This window comes from Panthera leo, chromosome A2 (assembly GCF_018350215.1).
Source record: "Panthera leo isolate Ple1 chromosome A2, P.leo_Ple1_pat1.1, whole genome shotgun sequence".
Classification (NCBI taxonomy): Eukaryota; Metazoa; Chordata; class Mammalia; order Carnivora; family Felidae; genus Panthera; species Panthera leo.
In genome coordinates this window covers 64188735-64208433 of record NC_056680.1, presented here as the reverse complement: position 1 = coordinate 64208433, position 19699 = coordinate 64188735, and the positions used below count along the sequence as shown (strand labels likewise).

At 49.2% G+C, this 19699-nt stretch overlaps 1 protein-coding gene across 3 annotated transcripts in view; it reads right to left on the bottom strand.

Moving 5' to 3' along the window:
- Positions 1–8851: 8851 nt before the first annotated feature.
- SPATA48 (spermatogenesis associated 48) overlaps positions 8852–19699 on the bottom strand; it is a 52259-nt gene continuing 41411 nt past the window's right edge. Inside the window, exons 8-9 of one of the 3 annotated variants that reach the window (XM_042927561.1) lie at positions 14591–14698; positions 8852–9087 (exon numbers count right to left, since the gene is read on the bottom strand). In XM_042927561.1, coding sequence (XP_042783495.1) covers positions 8964–9087; positions 14591–14698 — 232 coding nt within the window. In that variant the 3' untranslated portion in view covers positions 8852–8963. Of the gene's footprint in view, positions 9088–13996; positions 14473–14590; positions 14699–18955; positions 19604–19699 lie in introns of those variants that run through there. The other 2 variants (XM_042927560.1, XM_042927562.1) reach the window with 2 other exon arrangements.

Below are 19699 nucleotides of genomic sequence, written 5' to 3'. Positions count from 1 at the left end.
CCCACATTCAGCGGCCAGACCCCAGAAAGGGCAGTGGTGGGAATTTGGGGTCCCTCTATACACGAACGGCTTCTCCCCGTTTACCCCTGTGAAGTCCCTGTCCTGCCTCTCCCTGTAACCCTCTGCTTCAGCACCCACTGCTTTCTCCTCAGGCAGGAAGTTAAAGTGAGCAACTTCCTCCCAAGAGGTGCTTCTGATGGAAAGGCCACATCTCTAGAGGGCCTGGGAGGAAGGAAGGGGCTGAAGCTTTCTCTGAAGAGTAGAACCTTCTTCCAGGAGCCCAAGACTCCAGGCACCCTCAAGGACAAACCATAAAGAAATCAAAGAAGCTATGGTCAAGCCACAGTCCACATGAACAGCATCACTCCCCACCTTAGCTAGTGTCACCTTTTAAGCAAAAGAGGCACAGGGCTTTGCAAAGATCCCTGTGCTTTGGAAAAATACCAGGAGGTCTCACCTCCATGGTTCAATGATGTCTACTCCTGAGCTCTTGCTTCCTTCTCCAAGGACATCCTGGCATTTGGGGGCATGGCAAAGCCTCCCACACAGGACTTTATAGACCCCAGGCTCTGGTTGGAGGGGCTGGAGGGCTCCCCCACTGTTCTGTAGAGCCATGAGCTGACTTCACTGCATAAAAGATCAGAGCCACCCAAACAGGCAGCGGCCAGACCTCCCTGGGTGACATGGAGCCCCATCTGTGTCTGCTGACAGGAATCACATGTGGGGGTGTCTCCGCCAGACTTCCCCTCCAGAACACGGGGAGTAGGGCACACCCCACACCTGCTAACCCGCCATGCACCTTGCAAGCTCTTCTTCCTCACATGCTCCTTCAGGAAACGATTTTGCCGTGTCCCTGGGCTGTGAGTAGGGTCCAGATCATTTGGGGCTACCGCTTACCCCCCAGGGTGTGTGGACATCACTCACCTGTCCCCTTGTTCTCAGAAGCCTCCTTGAAAGTCCACAGTCCCTGTGTGTATTTCACTGCTATGTGTATAAGGCTGACTCCAGAGAGGTCCTTTTATTTCTCAACTGGTAAATTCATTATGAAATAATCCTTGGAGAGATACAGGCCACTGGTTTTCTGCAATTTGCAACACCACACTTTAACTTATGTTGAAAGCTGAGCCTTTTGGTCCTCTTGTCTTAGAAGTATATTAATATTTCCGTGACCTTTACTAGATGGCAGTTGAGACATATTCTTTTAAATAGCAAAACCCAGAAAACCAATAACCTAAAAACATATTACTGACCCTCATTTGATGAGCAAATTAGGAGAGATAAGTCTTCTCCTAAAGGAAAGAGAAAGTCAAGGGAACCTGTAAAGTTTAAGTAGAATGATTATAGATACATGGATGGGATGGATGGATGGATGGATGGATGGGTAGGTGATAGATTAGACAGCTGATAGATAGATAGATAGATAGATAGATAGATAATAGATGCACTTATGGATGGATGGATGGGTAGGTGATAGATTAGATAGCTAGTAGATAGATAGATAGATGATAGACAGATGCACTTATGGATGGATGGATGGATGGATGGATGGATGGATGGACAGATAAACAGACAGATTGGTGGGTGGGTGGATGGATGGATGGATGGATGGATGGATAAACGGACAGATGCATGGGTAGATAGATAGATAGATAGATAGATAGATAGATTCCAATATTTTCATACAAGGATTCAGATTCTGATTTGCTGTAGCACTTTAAATACCTTTAAATTCTAGATTATTTCAGGTAATTTACTTGAATTTTTAAAGGATTATACATTTAGTGTGTATCTAGATGACAATAAAGGTGAGAGCAGAAAGCCATCTGTCAGAGTGCCAGGCAGCTGTATTGCCATGGGGTATGCTAGCTTGAGCATGTCACTGGCTTTGAGGCTGAATGCCCCTCCATTTGCATTGGTGTTGGTCATGGCAGTTAGTACCTCATAGGTCCAAATCTGCCATCGAAACATGGTCGATGTTTAGAACCGTGAACCTCCTCCCAAGTCGTTGAGTGCCAGCATTTTCTCCCACCAGGTCCACGTTGTGGGCAGAGTCCAGTGTAAAGTGGATGGAAGCCCCTAGAGCTGAGCCCAAGTGGGGGCCACACCACCCAGAATAACGGAGAGCAGAGAGGACAGAAGGACTGTTGTTCCCTTAGAAACCAGTCTGCATCCTCTCCCTCTGGCATCAAAAGCAGTTGTGGATCTTGCCCTCTTAGTCTTGCTCCAATGTCTGAATGCGGCGTCTGCCATGGCTCACAGTGGCCTCATAGCCATCTCAGGAAGGACCCACAAGACCCCTGGCTCGAAGCGCAGTGACTTAGTAACCCTCTCAGGGAAGATTTTTGCTGCCTTTGTCATCTTAAGTAATTGAGTATATTCAAGTGGCCCTAAACCATTAAATGCTGGGGGTGTTTACCCAACATGCCAGTTTGGGTATGCAGATGACTCTCTCATCTGCAGAAATTATGCCACACGGTTCCAGGACCTCCTCTTTCCAGTTCGTCTGACTGGGTTTTCCCTGGCCCTGCTTTGACCTGCCCGGAAGCTCCCAACCCTGCCTGGGGGCCTGCCTAGACCTGGATCACCCCCCCTCCCAACATCGATCTTCCCTGCAGACCCCCTGGACACTTCCTGCCAAGGACCTTATGACCCCAGGGACCCCACACCGGCCCCCTCTGAACCCCCTAGCACATTGACGAGCCTCCTCTATGTTGTATCTTGTGGTGCTGCCCACAAAAGACACATGAAAACAGTCTGCCAACACTGGAAACATAGATTTCTACTGACACTTCGTGGCTTTTATGTCCAAAGTGTGAAAGCGAGGCGGTAAAGCTGTTTTCATTTACGGTTGACAAAGTAGAAGCTGTGGGGTTTGCCCCGGAGACCCACTCTGGGTGGGCGGCACAGGAAAGCAGCCTCTTCCTGTTCATCATGACCAGCGGGTCCCGTGAACAGGGCGGCACGACCTTTCAGTGTTGGTTTTCGCTAGAGTGTGAGGAACCAGCTTTGAAAGATGGGATGTGCTCTGCAGAGGGCACTTGTGAGCACGTTCAAAACCAGCCAGAAGGAAAACATACAAGTGCTTCGAGAAGACCGCAGTAGAGCATCTAGATAGAAAGCACAAGGATTTGCCGTGAACACAAAGTCAGGAAAATGGGTCTGTCGGGCTGCTGTCCTTTTCTTCTCGGAAGCTGTGTCTCGGGGCAGGGAGGGGTCACCTGGAGAGTGTGGGAGCTGAGACTTGGAGCCCATTCAGGCTGATTCTGAAACCTTCTTCACTGAGACTGGAAATTAGAAAACACCGCCTTCGAAGCAGATGTTTAGAAAATTGATGCTGGGGCGCCTGGGTGGCTCAGTTGGCTAAGCTCAGGTCATGATCTCACGGTTTGTGAGTTCAATCCACAAGTCGAGCTCTGCGCTGGCAGCGAGGACCCTGCTTGGGATTCTCTCTCTTTCTCTCTCTCTCCCTCTCTCCCTGCCCTTCCCCACACACTCTCTCAAAATAAATAAATTAACTTTAAAAAACAAATTAATTAAAATTAAAATTGAAAATTGATCCTGAAAATATGTTTTGCAGAGAAACACACTGGTCCCTTAGTTAATTGTAACTATTTATTTATTTACTTTTTTAATATTTGTATTTTGAGAGAGAGAGAGAGACAGAGTGTGAGTGGGGGAGGGGCAGAGAGAGAAGGAGACACAGAATCCAAAGGGGGCTCCAAGCTCTGATCTCCGAGCCCGACACGGGGCCAGACCTCATGACCTGAGAGATCATAACCTGAGCCCAAGACCGACGCTTAACCTACTGAGCCACCCAGGCACCCCAGTTAATTGTAACTATTTAGCAGGTTTCTTCTTTAGCGGTGTATTGATTATAATGCAGAACTCTGTGATTCCCAGAGATGAGAATAATTCGGTCTGGCATAGACTAAAGGGAACAAGTAGAGCTCATTTAGAAAATTTTCATTTAGGGGTGCCTAGGTGGCTCAGTTGGTTACGCATTCAGCTCTTGGTCTCGGCTCAGGTCATGATCTCATGGTTTTGTGGCTTCTAGCCCCACATCAGGCTCCTCTGGGCTGACATCGCAGAGCCTGCCTGGGATTCTCTCTCTCCCTCTCTCTCTCTGCCCCTCCCCCCCCCACTCCCACTGTCTCTTTCAAAATAAATAAACTTAAAAATGTTTTTAAAAAGAAAATTTTCATTTATTACAACATAATCCTGGGTGGTCAGTTTAGGCCTCCACCAGGTAATCGGCACCTCTCCTGGTGACAACCTCCTCCCAGCAGCATCAGGGCGGGAGGGTGATGGACCACGAAGACAGTGGGGTAGTTTTCACTGCACTGCCCAGGCGTGGGTTTTCCTTCCATGGGTCAGTGCTCCCTCTGGTGCGGGGAAACACTAACGAGAAACACGTTAAGCATGTCTAATGTGATCTGTGACCTATTGATTTCCCCCAAGGGTTAGGCATCTCCTAATATCAGGGGGATCTTATAATCGAAACAGGAAAATCTGAAACTCTGTGGTGAGGGGAAAAAGCAGGTACGGAGTCAGGTTCTCAGACGGCAGCACGTCCCAGAATGACTCAGGAGGCTCCTTCGGCTCTCGGTTTTGAACGTGGAACCCTGACTTGAGTTTGTCAGCATCTCTGAGTTAATCTACTGATTGAATTCGGCCTTGGGCTTCCTGGCAGACATGGGAAAATGGAAGCACTTTCCATTTTAGCATTTTCCATTTAGGGTAACTATGTAATTTCACACCTACCTATATGACAAACCACCAAATTTTAGAAAAGGTTGAGGTAGGTGGCTTACATAATTCTCCTACTCGGACACCAGTTCTGCAGGAGGGACAAATATCTTCCTGGTACTAAATTCATAAAGGAAAAATTCTCACAGTTTCTGTTTTAAGGGGTTTTGGAGAGTTTTAGGGATAGGGTCTTACAACTTTTCAAATTTTCCAGTTTTAAAGAAACACATGTCACTACAACAGTATAAAAATACAGAATTACTACTAATGTGTTTTACATCTCCCCACATTATTCTGCATAGCCATTTGAAATGAAAATGAGATAATTAAATATGTACTATTGTAAAATATGCTTTTAAAATTATTTATTACTGTTTATTTATGAGAGAGAGAGAGAGCGTGAGTGGGGGAGAGGCAGAGAGAGAGAGAGAGAGAGAGAGAGAGAGAATTCAAGCAGGCTCCAAGCTGTCAGCACAAAGCCCAACGTGGGGCTCAGACCATGGACCGCAAGACCATGACCTGAACTGAAATCAAGTGTCGGATGCTTAAATGACTGAGCCACCCAGGCGCCCTTCTGTAAAATCTGCTTTTTACAGGTACCAATAATTGCATGTATATCTTTCCATGATAATATAGACGTCCACTATCTTTTAAACACATATATTTAGTTTATTCATGTAGCACAATTTATTAAATTTTCTCTCAATTGGTATTAAGTTGTTTCTAATTCTTCTCTGTCATAAGTTGCCACACTTTCAATTTCTTTATATAAACATATTTACTCACTGGCGTAATTACTTGCTTGACAAAATCCTAAAAGGAAAATTGCTGAGTTTGAACCTTGGCCACTTGGAAAACTCTGGAAACATCTTGCCGAGGGCCCTCTGGAGAGGGGCTTAGCTTTGTCAAATCCTACTTACAGAAAACAAAGCTATGGGTCTTTTCTTACCAGTACTGATCTGTGGGTGGAAAATGAAATACCACATTTCTCTAATACTCCTGAAGGGTCAATATTTCTTTGTCCATTGGCCATTTATATTTCTTTTCTTCTTACTGTTTACTTATTTTGAGAGGGAGAGAGAGTGTGTGAGCAGGAGAGGGGCAGAGAGAGAGGGAGAGAGAGAATCCCAAGCAGGCTCCGTACTGTCAGCGCAGAGCCTGACGTGGGGCTCAATCCCACAAACCGTGAGATCATGACCTGAGCCAAAATCAAGAGTCTGACACTTGGTTGACTGAGCCACCCAGGCACCCCGCCATTTATAGTTGTTATTTTTTTAATGTACTTGTTAATGTCTTTTGCCTTGGTTGCCTTGTTTCTATTGGTGTAGTCTTTTTCATTCCCCAAACATGGACTGTTTTTACAGTGAGGATATGAAATTTTGTCTGACATATTTTGTCAACAAGTTTTTCTTAAAAAGATTTTGGTGTTGTTTTTTTAAGTTAAAGTAGTTATTTTTTTTCTTCATAATTTCTGGCTTCAGTGGTCTTTGGAAAAATTTTCCTCCACCTAATAAACCAATTCTCCTGAAATTCCAGGTAATCTGAGGCTGTAAATTACCCATTTGAAGCTCTATTTTTGATTTATGGGTGCAACTTACTTTTGACTTACGGGTGGGACCTGGATGGATCTATTTTTCTGTTTTGATTCTATGTAGTTGTCTCAATATCATCTATCCAAACAAATATATCCTGTACTCGGGGGGTTAACATAATTTCTTTATCCATTTGTTTCTAGATTTCCTCTCCTCTATCATGGGTATCATACTTTTCATATTATCGAGCTTGAGTAATGTATTTATAATAGTTTATAATTGTCATATCTTTTTCTTCTAAAATATGCATTTTAGCATGCATTTTCTGTTATGGGTGAAAGATTTAAAATTTTTTGAACATTCTCTGCCACCTAAGTTTTATGGAAACTTTAAGGTTCTCTGTGTTTGGTCCATCCCTGGGGATAGATAAAAGCCAAGAGAGTAATGTAGGGCATCCTGTGCTGTAAGGAAGGGAGCCAAGGGAAATGGCTCATCTAAGCAGGTGTAGATATGTTGGCTCCCAGTGCATCAGAATAATCCAAGACCAGAGGTCAGATCTTGAAGAGCAGGTGACTATCCCTGAAGCCATTGCCCTTGATTTTTATGAGTTTCCACTGAACTCTGACCAGGGAAACCCAAATAATACAACTTACCCTCACAAGCAAGGCCAGGAGTTTCTAGCAGCTGGTATTTCTATGTCGGCCTGGGATTCTAGATCTGTGGTGAGCAGGATTTTAATTGTCTTCATGAGAAAGCAGACTGAGCTAGTTTTTGTGCAAAGTCTCTCGTGCTGGCTGTTGCCTGAAGATGCTGCGGACAAAGCCAGCATCGTTCTAGAAGCAGCTTGGAAGGTGCTCGGCGCTCTGATAGGTGTCCGGTTACCTGCACTGTAGAGGATGGAAATGGTTATCGTAGCCTGCAGAATGCCAAGATCAGGTGCCACTGGTGTTCTGCCATAGAAAAGCCCAGAAGAACAAACAGGTGCCTCAGACTTTGAGCGATAACGCCTCCTGACAAAGTGGCCTGCCAGGGATGTTTACCACAGAACGTAATCTCTGATACCTGCATTAATCTATTTCCTGGACAGGGCTAATCCTTCCCATTTGTGTTTGGGTGAGAATCTTCCAGAGATGAAGATTTCTGTTTTGGTCTGATTTTTTTTTTTTTTTTCAAACAGAATTGCTTGTTCTGAGAATAATTAGGCCACGAGATTAGGTTCAGGTGAAGTCATTCCTTTTCTGTGAAAGCAAGTCAACTTCCCAGGACAAATGGACGCGTGCCTTCCTGCCTGTTCTGGAAGGAATGGCAGCTCATACAGAGGGTCTGGGGAGCCAACATCCAGATCTGTAGAGGTCGACTGAGGCAATACCCCATCCCCAAACAAAAACAGCCAATTTTGCCCTTTTTCAAAGGAATGAGCAGAGCTTATACACGTTTGCTTGATATGCTATCTCTTGGAAGCCCTTGGAAGAAGAAAGCAGGAAGAAACCCTGAAAAATCCTTCTGAAAAGCCTAGGAACATATAGGAACATAGGGTGAACTCCCCTCCCCCCCCCCCCCGCCTTTTTTCTGTTTCTGTTTGTTTCATCAAGTAGCAAGGTATTTGTAAAATGCCTGCTGCGGGGGGTTGTGGGGTCAAATGAGCTAAGATTTGAGAGAGCACGTTATAAACTCTTGACAGGACCTATGGATATGGGTAGGCAGATATAAATAAACTTTACATGTATACCAGTAAAACTATATTTGGGAGGCTGGAGGGGTCCTGTATGGCCCACATTCACCCTTGAGTGACTCTGGAGCTGGTGCTCTGTCTGGCCAAGGTCCACACACTGACCCTAAAGTAGATGGGACTGGTCACTTCTGTCCCTTGGGCCTCATGGAGCCTGCGGGGATGCTTTTTTTCTTTTTCTTTTTCTTTATAAATGTTTTTTCTTTTTGCATTTTATTTATTTTTGATAGACAGAGACAGAGCACAAGTTGGGGAGGGCAGAGAGAGAGGGAGACACAGAATTGGAAGCAGGCTCCAGGCTCTGAGCTATCAGCACAGAGCCCGATGTGGGGCTCGAACTCACAAACCACGAGATCATGACCTGAGCCGAAGTCAGACGCTTAACCGACTGAGCCACCCAGGTGCCCCTGCTTCTTTTTTCCTGAAAGAGAAATACAACAGCCAGGCAAGGGATGGTTCTGTCCTTTATCCTAGATCTTGCCCCCGTGTGATGCCCTCTATGGAAGGAACACCCCCACTTTCTCTCCCAGCCACTCAGTTTTCCCATTCAGAACATATGGGGTTTTGATTGGATAGTCTATGGTAACCAACTTTGTGATCTATGCTCTACAGTTACAATCACTGCATTAACTTGGTCAAGACATGAACCCTCTAGGTAGGCCTGGCATTCCAACTCTAAAGAGGAATCTTCTAGAAATAGAACCATTGCTACTGATGGCTTCCCGAAAACCTTGGCTGCCGTCATGGAGTGCTGGCATTCCAAGCCCTGGTCAGGCAAGGAACTGAGGTTGGGGTCGAGGACACTCTGCCTCAGGCAGAAAAGAACACCGGATTTCATCAGACCTCTACAGACACACCCAGAACATGCCTGGGTTTTTTTTATTTCCCCATTGCACCATGCACAGTGCCTCCCCAAGGCTGAAGATTGTAAGTCCCATTCAGAGGGCAGGCATTTGTCAGTAGCCTACACTTTCCTTGTCCTTCTTATTGAAGGGATTGTAGGGTTTTACAGTTGTGACCATTCGAGACAGCGGTGCCTGATGACGGAAGAGGTCAACAGCCATTTCTTTCCGTAAGATGCTGTCACAGGGTGGCAGGGGAAAAAAAAAGAAAGAAAATGACCCATACGATAAACATAAAAACACATAACCTTATCTATTTTCCAGTGAGACACATGTTCAGGGTGGAGAATGAGGGTCAGGAGAGCACACGGAGACTGGGAATGATTCATCCTTGTGTGCATCGTTTCGTTTATTTCCTTTATTTGCCTTCGGTTTCATTTATTGCATTATGTGCGTAGCATTGCAATCAGTTTCATCGACTGAAAGTCTACTCTGTGCCTAGAATTACAGTAGGCGCTAAGAATATAGAAAATGTAGTCAAAAGGAAGTAATCAAAAGTTACAGCACGAAGCTTCTGTGCGGGTGAGGCTGGGACAACGGGAACAGAGAGGAAGAGTCACCTCTCTGGGCTGGGGAAGGAAGTCCTCCCCACCTTCCCCTCCCACAGTCTATGTCAGGGAGGAGTTAAGTGGGTTGTGATGAAAGCAGGCTGGTAGATGAAGAAGGGGTACAGGGAGAGCGGCGTGGGAGGGCACAGGGCTCGTGGGGAGAGGCTCAGGGCAGGGTGGGACCGGCCACACGCAGGGCTGGGATTCGGTTTCCCCCTGCCAGCGGGGTTAAGCTGACTGCTCTCACAGGACATGCTCAACCTCACATGTGTCTTCGTTGGCTCATTTACCCAGCGGGAAAAATGCTCTCTGTGTTGCAAGAATTGAAAGAAGATAACTAAATACGTAGAACGCTACACAAACAATGCTTTCCCAATCACTGTTCATGCCCAGAGGCGGTCTTCCCAGGGTGGACACAGGCCATGCCAACTCTCTTGAACGACTGCATACAGCCAGGGTCACTTTTGCTGCCGTTTGAATCACACACACACACACACACACACACACACACACACACAATGCGGTGTTCATACGTGGCAAAAGTTACGGAGTGCACAGCAACTCAACCCAAAGTGGCTTTTTAATACATGCTATGATAGGGGCGCCTGGGTGGCTCAGTCGGTTGAATGTCTGACTTCAGCTCAGGTCACGATCTCACGGTTCGTGAGTTCGAACCCCGTGTCAGGCTCTGGGCTGATGGCTCAGAGCCTGGAGCCTGCTTCCGATTCTGTGTCTCCCTCTCTCTCTGCCCCTCCCCCGTTCATGCTCTGTCTCTCTCTGTCTCAAAAATAAATAAACATTAAAAAAAATTAAAAAAAAACACGCTATGATTATCGTGAAGTCATGGTTTTTTATTGTGTCGTGGAAAATGGCTGCTGGGGTGCAAACTCAAGCTTCTGTGAAGGTGGCCTTGCGGCATGAGGGAACGCACAGGGGACGCTGCCCTGTGATGGAAGCGGCAGGCAGGAGAAGCCCCTGTGTGCATTCTCATGCTCTCCGAATGGGAGATTCACAACCCCCGTCTCATCCACCCCTGCGCTCTCCCTCACTTCAGTCTCATCCATTCCTCTCCCTCCTTGCTGTTCTGCGTCTCGTCTCAATACCACTCTAAAATGCAACTGGGGGCCTGTACACCTGGCTCAAAACCTGTTACTGGGACCACATGGACGTCAGCCCCTTGGCATTGGCATTCAAGGCCTAGCTCACTTAATCCCAACCCGGCACAATGGTCTCCCACCGGGAACTCTGCACCACGAGGGGTGCACGGCCCCTCCTCTCCTGGTGGTCTTAACCAGCCTGCTGTCTGGGGGCAGGTGCATTTTGGTTGACCAGCGATGTCTGCATGTAGACTGCAGGAGCATGAGGGAGAGTGGGTGGGGAGGGTGCGGGAGGCAGACTGGAAAGGGAGACTGGGTGTTTCCCTCTGAAAGAAGCTTAGAAGGGAGAGGAAGGAGGGCAGAGAAATGTCTGCTCAGAGAGGACATCTTTGATTTCTACAGCACAGAGGTGGCTGGGGTGGGGCGGGGGTGGGGGGAGGGGGTGAGGGGGTGGAGGGAGGAGCTGGGGTGGGGAGTGGTGGCTGGGTTTCTCCTCAAGCAAGAGTGGGGGGCAGGGCTAGAGAGGGCCAAGCGCTCCGAGGGAAGGATGAAGCTTTTGGAAGAAAGAACTCGTCTTGGAGGGGGAAGGAGATGGAGGCCCTGGTGGGAGAAAAGGCTCTGATGTGGGAGTGGGGGAGAGGCCAGGGGACCGGCTCGCCTGGGGGTGGGCTGCAGGCGCCCACGGGGCAGCGGCAGAGGTGGGCTCCAGGCCGGCAGGGAGGGTGCATGCCGGAGCCCGGGTCCAGGAGTGCCCAGCGCGTGCCCGTGTGCATGCAGCCTCTCAGAAACAACAGAAAAGACGCAGAGGGTCAGGCAGACGCCATCAGAAGGAAGTCAGCTCACTCAGTTCTCAAGATACTCATCAGAGACCCGACCCGGACTCGCACTTCCACAAGAAAGTTCTAGCAAAGTTACAGGACATATGGTGTCACAAAATTGAGAGGACATATTTCATGACGGAGAATCTCCAAGGTCCGGTTTTCTCTGATCACGGGTGCCTCCTCATGTTACAGAATGCTTTCTATCTTCATTTATTTATTTTTATTTTTTCAATGCTTATTTATTTATTTTGAGGGGGGGGAAGGGGGGAGAGAGAGAGAGAGAGAGACAGAGAGAGAGAGAATCCCAAGCAGGCTCTACACAGTCAGTGCAGAGCCTGACATGGGGCTTGAGCAGAGATCAAGAGTCAGATGCTTAACCCACTGAGCCACCCGGCACCCCAGAGAGTGCTTTGTAAAATCTGAGCACCCCACCGCTTCCTCACTGCCAAGCCCCAGTGCCTGCAGGTGCAGCCATTAGGGGTGGGCACAGGGATGGAGATTTGGGCACCTGGCCCAACAGGAGTTGGTCGCTTCCTTGTCACCCTTGGGTGCTGCCTCTGTGTCTCCAGAGCCTCTGTGAACCCCAAGAATAAGAACCCCAGAGAAGCTGCCTCGGAGGGTCCTCGGTCCCCACTCTGAGGCAGCAAGATGACAGTGGTGTGTGTGCAGGATATGGGGGGCGAGTGTGGGGGCTTCCCGGGGGGTCAGCAAGGGGCCTAAACCTGGGCTGGAGGGTGTGGCTGAAGACTCAAGTTCTTTTCTCAAGTAGGAACAGCAGTAGTAACATTAGCAACAGCAGGAGCAGCACTGGTAACACTAGAAATAGTCATAACAGTAGCAGTAACAGTGGAGGATGTTTTCCACTTAGAAATACAGGCTTCAGGGCACCTGGGTGGGTCAGTCGGCTAAGCGTCTGACTTCAGCTTGGGTCATGATCTCCTAGTTTGTGAGTTCGAGCCCCCCGTCATACTCTGTGCTGACAACTCAGAGCCTGGAGCCTGCTTCCGATTCTGTATCTCCGTCTCTGTCTGCCCCTCCCCTGCTCATGCTCTGTATCTCTCTGTCTCTCAATGGTAAATAAACATTTTAAAAAAATAAAAAAAGAAATACAGACTTCTTTGGGACATAGTAGAACACTGGACAGCTAGATCCTGTGGCTGTGGAAACATGCTATACCAACAGGGCGTCAGGGATGCGGCCCGAGACATTTGGGGAGAGAAGGTGGATCCTGAAGGAAGAAGGCAAGAGATGAATAAGGTTGGCATTGCCCTGGGAAAACATCATCGGGCCTCTCCTCCATCATTAACCGCTCAGACACGGTGTGTTTTTCCAGCCTTCTGGGAGCTACGTCTTTACGACAGACATTAGGATGCATTTAATTGTGCCATTGCTTCCTTGGGCCCTTCAATGAAATAAAATTACACTAATTGTCTCAATTTCTGTCAGTCCTGCCTTTGCGACTGGACCTGTGACCTTTGAAAATGTGTCTTGAGAGAAAACTGGTTGGATGCAAAACACTAGCCTAGAAAGCCAATGTCCTCCTTCAAAATGCATCTCGTCAGATGGCCCAGAGCCTAAGCAATCAGCAAACCCAGAATTTAGATCAGTTGAGGAAGCCCTGTGTCAGCAGGCACGTCCCCCTCTTGGTCCCTGCCTGAGGAACCGGGTCCTGTGCACAGGGTGTGGAATGATCTGGGTGCCTCAGACACAGGGCCACACGAGGCTCTCCTGTGGTCCACAGTTGCGTAGTGAGGGCCTTTGTGTGTGGGATCCCTGGAGGAAGCCAGCCTTGCCACACGCAGCCTGGCCCCCCAAATATCTATGAGACCAAGGGCCCTCATCCAAAGTAACCCTTCCTCCATGAAGCCTTCCTAGAATTCGCCTAGAACCTTGTGTCTGCCTCCCTTTCCTCACCCGTAAAACGGGAAAACAAGAGCATCTTCCTCACAGGCTTTCTGGGTTGGGGAGGTGGGTCAGTTAAGCGCAAAGCACTTGGGTAGCCCGGTGGAGAGGAAGAGCTCACCCACGTCAGGGACACGATTGTGGTGACACTTGTCATTCTCGGACTCCAGCGGTGTGTTTCTTGCTCACCGCTAGCCCGTGAGCTCCATGCAAACTGGGTCTAACTCCTGTGACTTCCTGGGGACTAGCACACAGCCATACCAACTGCCCACCTGGGCCCAGGAGTCCCTTTACCCTTGCTGCCTTTCAGAACAGGTAAGAAACCCGGGAGGACACCCACCTGAGGGTCACCTCCTCAGAAAGCCCTCTCTGACCGCTGAGCTAAATCAGCACCCTGTCCAGGCACTGGCTACGGCGTCTCCCCGCCTTTTCTCCTTCACTGCACTTGCTGAAATCATCTTATTCCCCCAGTGACTTGTGGGCGTCTGTGCCCTCTGTCGGTCACACCGGCACATAAGGTCCTGAAAGCGAGCCTCGTGTCTGTTCAGCCCGGGCGCTCAGTGCCTCGAACAGCGCCTGGGCCCAGAGCAGATGCCCAATAAATGTTTGCTAAGACCAAAAGGAGAAAAGGCACCCTCTGGGGGGTAGCGAGGGAGCACCGCCTCCCTCCGCCTCCAGGATGCACAGGGACCTACTGGGGTAGTTTATTTCTTTGCGGGAGCCAGCGACTGGACCTGGTTAAGACCTCTGAGTTTGCATTTTTCAAAACCGTCATCTTGTTTGTGAGGCCGGGACTTCCATCAAATGTTTTCAAATTTGAGTCATAACGAGCAGCAGCGCGCAGCTCCTCTCGGGCAGCTCCGAATGACGGGGTCGGCGATAACCTTCTATCTAACGTCTCCGGCTTTCAATTTGCGAAACGGTGTTTAAAACCGTATGTCGACTTTCAAAAGAATGTTGTCTCTTCTGAAACGGAAGGCGGCGATTCGGGGGAAGCGAACGTGCGTCTCATGGGGTGTGTTCCATGCACCCAGGCGTGTTCCGGTGTCGATGCAGGAGGGTCGTGTGTGTGCAAAGCTGTGAGTCCAAGAGGCAGGCCTGCTGTTTACCTAACGCGGCCGAGTATCTTCCTACGGGGCTCCTTTTCGCCACCACAGCAGGGAAATGAACTCTTCTGTCTTTTGGATTTGACACCCTGATGTAAATTTGCTCTTTGTAGTTAATTGTTCTTTAGCGGAACGACCATAATGAGGACCCTCCCCCGCCCCGCCCGGAGTCTCTGAACGCCCTGAGTGATGGGACTTAATACTCACCGGTGCACTCCTGAGTCTGGCGATGGGGCCGTTGATGGAATATCAGAATTTGCTGGGTGGCTGGCTGTGAAATGAACCTTACCGGTGTATCCTGGAATATTGGCAGAGCTGAAGGAAAGAGTTAAAAGGGAGGGGGAGAGAGGGAATGAAAACAGGCATTTGTGAACGAGTCCTTGTCACCAGCACCCACGTAGAAAGGTGCAAAGGAAGGTGCTGGAAATCGGGCCGGCAAACAGGAAATGCTGACTTGGAGATGCCCCGATAGTGGCCCTACTCTAGGACTGTAGAAACTTCTTTCCAGCCGTGTTTTCCTAGTCTTTGAACTGGCATGTATTTTACAGACGTGATTCGCGGCCGAGCTGTCTCCCGTTGAAGGCAGACGTTGGTTCTTTGCAGGACAGCCAACCTGTGCCCCACATGTGACTCTGTCGTGCTGACTCCAGCACTAGGAGACACATGACCGTGATTTGAAAATAATATGTTCTTGTCGCTATTATACTGCATTCCTGATTTCATGTAATTTCGTTTTCTTTAATTTATGTTGAGAGAGAGGGTGAGTGAGCAGGGGAGGGGCAGAGAGAAAGGGAGAGAGAGAATCCCAAGCAGGCTCTGAGCTGCCAGCGCAGAGCCTGATGTGGGGCTTGAACTCACGATCCCTGACTTCATGACCTGAGCTGAAGTCAGATGCTTAACCGGCTGGGCCACCCAGGTGCCCCTGCACACAAGTGCCTTTAAGTAAATTATTTGCTGAGGGAGAGGTGAGGCTGGAGCGGGGCTGTGTGGGTTTAGTTCCCCCCTGCTGCTTAAGACCTGTGGCCTTGGCCTCAGGAGCGAGGGACAACAGGGAATTTAAACTGCATTTCAAGGGGGCGCCTGGGTGGCTCAGTTGGTTAAGCGTCCAACTTAAGCTCAGGTCATGGTCTCATGGTTCATGAGTTCAAGCCCCGAGTCAGGCTCTGTGCTGTCAGTCTGTACTTAGACTCAGTCTGTACTGAGTCTGTACTTAGATCCTCTGTCCCTCTCTCTCTGCCCCTCCTCCACTTGTGTTCTCTGTCTCTCGCAAAAATAAATAAAACATTTGAAAAATAAATACATAAACTGTATTTCAAGGAGCAAGAACCTACTGTGTGCAAACCTTTGCTCTCACTCAAACATGATCTTTGTGGACTCGAGTTCCGAGCATCCTTTCAGGGCTTAAAAGGAGGGAGGACGATCACCACCGCTGATGTGCTGGGAGCAGGGACAGGGCCAGACAACAGGTTGCCCTTCTGCTCACTCAGCGGCTGGCGTTTCCCATCCCTGGGCCACTCCTTTGAGAGTATGCCAGGATGTTGGCGCGGTCCCTCATTCTAGATGGACGCACAGACGCAATGCAATGCCGAGCCTCTGTCCCGGTCAAGGGAGCGGTTCCTCCGGGCGCATTGCTTGCATCTGGGGCCTTCCCACAAACCCAATCAACCAAAGGAGATGTCCAGGAACCATTTGCCTGAGGAAAAATTGTCAAAGCACGGGGCTTCAGGGACGTTGTTTCTTACAGTGGCAGGGGAGGGGGCAGACGGCGGAGAGGGGGCGGCGACGCGGGTGTGTGCCCGAGGGTCAGGGCCCAGATTCGAACCCTGGGAATCGGCCCATCGGCTCGCAGGTCTGGACCGGAGACGTGATCTCTCGGTGCCTTAGTGCCTCCGCCACGAGAGGGGGTGAGGATGCCAGCTATAGATGTGTTTGGTGGGGACGAGGTAGCAGTTCCCACTGCAGATGTTGGGTGTCCCCCCCAACCCCTGGACGTGGGTCGTGGTGTGGCCCCTTGGTATCTCCCCTCTAACAGAGTGAAGGGAATTTACGTCGATGGCAATAGCAGAAGAAACCGTACACGTTACTGGATCCTGGGAGACTAGGTAAATGAGGTGATGGAAAAGCACGGGGACCCAGGCCTCCCTTCCAAGCCTGACGTGCCCCTTAACCAACTGTGAGATTTTCCTCCAGCGAGGGAAGCCCTCCAGCCCAGTCACCTGCAGCAGGGATAGGACACCATTCACCTCTTTAAGGCTCCTCCGGGATTCAAGGGATTCAATGAATGTGAAAGCAACCAGAGGATCTTCAGCACTTAGGTGGGGCTCAACTCATTTCAGTTGAAATACAAGATTTTAAAGCAATGAGAAATTTCTAAAATAGGAGCCCGGTAGGTGGAGCCTATGAGGTTTATCCAGCAGAGGCCAGCTATATAGATGTTCAGACAGTGGTTTCCAAATGTCCCCACATACTGGAAACTCACGGGGATTTTTCAAAGGTACCCATGCCTGACTCCCAGCCCCCAGACGTTCTGATTTCACTGGTGCGGGTGGAGGGGGAGGGCGGGAGGTGACTTGGGAATCAGGATCTTCAAAATCTGTCTAGATAATTCTAGATAAGCTGTGCATGGAGGTTTGGAAATCCCTATTTCAGAGTTGCATTTTCAGGTCTGTTGGAGGGACTTGGGTGATCAAATCAGTGCTGCCAAATTCTAGGAAGTGCCCTTTAGGATTTGCTGGAATTTTCTTCAAGAGTAGCTGTATGTCAGGGAGAGGTAGCAAAAACCGAGGCAGAATTATTCATGCGTACGTCTTTCCCCCAAACCTTCTTTAAAGCTTCCATGCATGTTACAGAGGAAATCCCCTTCCTCTGTGTGAGATATTTTTTTCCACTGCCCCTAAAAACACCTGCAGAATTGAAATGCCTCTAAAGTCATAGCCCTTCCATTAGAGCAGTTAAGAAGTCAAAGATGGAAGGGAACGGTTTTGTCAATCGAAAGAAGAACTTGATAGAAAACATCATACAGCTATACGTGCCTTGTGGCGCACGGGTTATTGACGCCAAGTGGTATTAGACATTACATTATAATAATGACATAATGTTACGTTACATCACATCCAATAACAACAAACCATGAGCCAGGAGGCTAAATTAAAGAGAAGCCGCTTAGGCTTAAGAAAAGAATTCAGCTGCTCAATACACTGCCAAATATTTGAAAACGAAAGTCCTCACCCACTCCGCTTCTAAATCTGCTCAAATTGCCCCTTTTCAGGGATATCACAAGGGGACTTTTTTCCCACCTTGAGTGCCACATGTTGACCTTCTGGCAAGAATAGAGTCGCCTCCGGGGGACCCGGCCCTGCTGCTGACAGGTGACATGATTTTCTAGGGGCAGGAGACATCTATTCAAGGTGCTACACTATGCAGGCTTTCGCGTGGACTTCTGGGTTGGTTCCACGTTCAAAGACCCCCTTCCGCCACTTAGGGAAAGCAGAGAAAAGCAGGAACTCATTTAAAAATAAGAGAAGTAGAGGGGCGCCTGGGGGGCTCAGGTCATGATCTCACAGTTCGTGAATTCGAGCCCCGCGTCGGGCCCTGTGCTGACGGCTCGGAGCCTGGAGCCTGCTTCGGATTCTGTGTCTCCCTCTCTCTCTGCCCCTCCCGCCTTGTGCTCTGTCTCTCTCTCTCTCATTCTTAAAACTAAATAAACATTTAAAAAAATCAAAAAAGAATAAAAATAAGAGAAGTCTTCATTTTTTTATCTTTCTCCACAACTTCTGGTCCTTTAAACACCTTCTTCCGTACCCCAGAAGAAGCCTGGATTTTGTCCATTAACGGGCACATGTGAAGAAATTATTGCCTAAGTTTGCAACTAACTGCTTTGGCTCAACCTGGCATGATAAAATACAAATTAAATAATTTTAGAACGTAAGGAATTTAGTGAGCCTCTTAGAAAAGAAAGCACAGATGGTGTGTAATTAAAAGTTAAACAGGAAATAAAGAAAACGCAGGGACAGCGTGTTGTATGTGGCACACAGGCAGGGTGTATGTGGGTTGGGATTTCAGCACGCAGACAGCTTCTTCCCCGTCCACAGACAGGACCAAAGCCCTGTGAGTGCGCGCTGTGTCCCAGCCACTGTTTTAAATGCTTGTGCAAACGGACTTAATTCTCGCCAGACCCTGCGTTGTGGATCCTAAGGATCATGCCTATCGTATGGATGCTGAAAGTGAGGTTTTAGAGAAAGTCTAAGTCCCGGGTCGTAGCAGGTGGCAGAACCAGCTGGACCCAGGAGCCCCGGACAGATTGCTGGGAGATGCCCCTGTGCCCTCACACCCAGGGCCCCCAGCCCAGGCGGGACAGCTCAGCTTCCTTCCGCTGCTGGGCATTTATTCAGGGTGTGGGTGCACATTCAAGTTCAAATTGATCCGACAATCTTGCCCTGAGAGCCGTTCTGTGTCAGGCACACATCCAGGCAGAAATCAACCAGGCCCATTCCTGATGGCTTTCGCATCAATGAGAACACTTTTAATGCACATGTAGAGGTTGGAAAAACCCGAGTGGGGCAAAGACCACCGATGAAAAGTAAGGCGGGGGTGGGGGTTCGTGTGAGAGGGAGACAGAAGGCAGCACAGGGTCAGAGGTCAGAGAGGCTGGCCGTGAACTTCAGGGCCGCCCCTCCCAGCCATGTGACCTTGGACCACTGAACTGAAGCTCTCTGAGCCACACTGCGCTGTGGTCAGGGGACTGTAGCTCCCCTGTAGGGGGCGGGGCACGGTGCAGCAGGAGAGGCAGAGGCTGGGCAGGGTCAAGGCTGGGCCCTCAGGGAGGGCTGAGAGAAGGCGGCTGAAGGACCAGGATCATTTTGGTCACGGGGCCGTGTTTCTCAGAGCGTAACACGTCATGGCCCCAAGATCTGTTCAGCAACTGTAGGTTTATCATTATCCTCGTCAAGTGCCTATACTTGTTCTTTCTCTGGTCTTCGAATCTCTCCAAATGGAAGCAGACACAGAAACAGCCGGAAGGCTTCGTTTGTCCACAGGCTGGAGCCCCGGAACTGCTACTTCCCCGGAGGCAGAGGGCGTGTCCTTGTGGGAAGAAGGCCCCCCCCACCCCCGGAGCTCGCCCGGGGGGGTGGGGGGTGAGAAGGATCTGCTCTTGGCCCCTCCCAAGATGACTGACCTGTGGCTTTTTCACATCCTGCACTCAGGCCTCGGCCTCCTCATCTGTGAAATGGGGAGAGAACCTGTTGGCACACCTCTGGCCTCCCCACACTAGTTTGAAAATCAAATGAGAGCGTAGACGGGAAAGCCCTCCGAAAA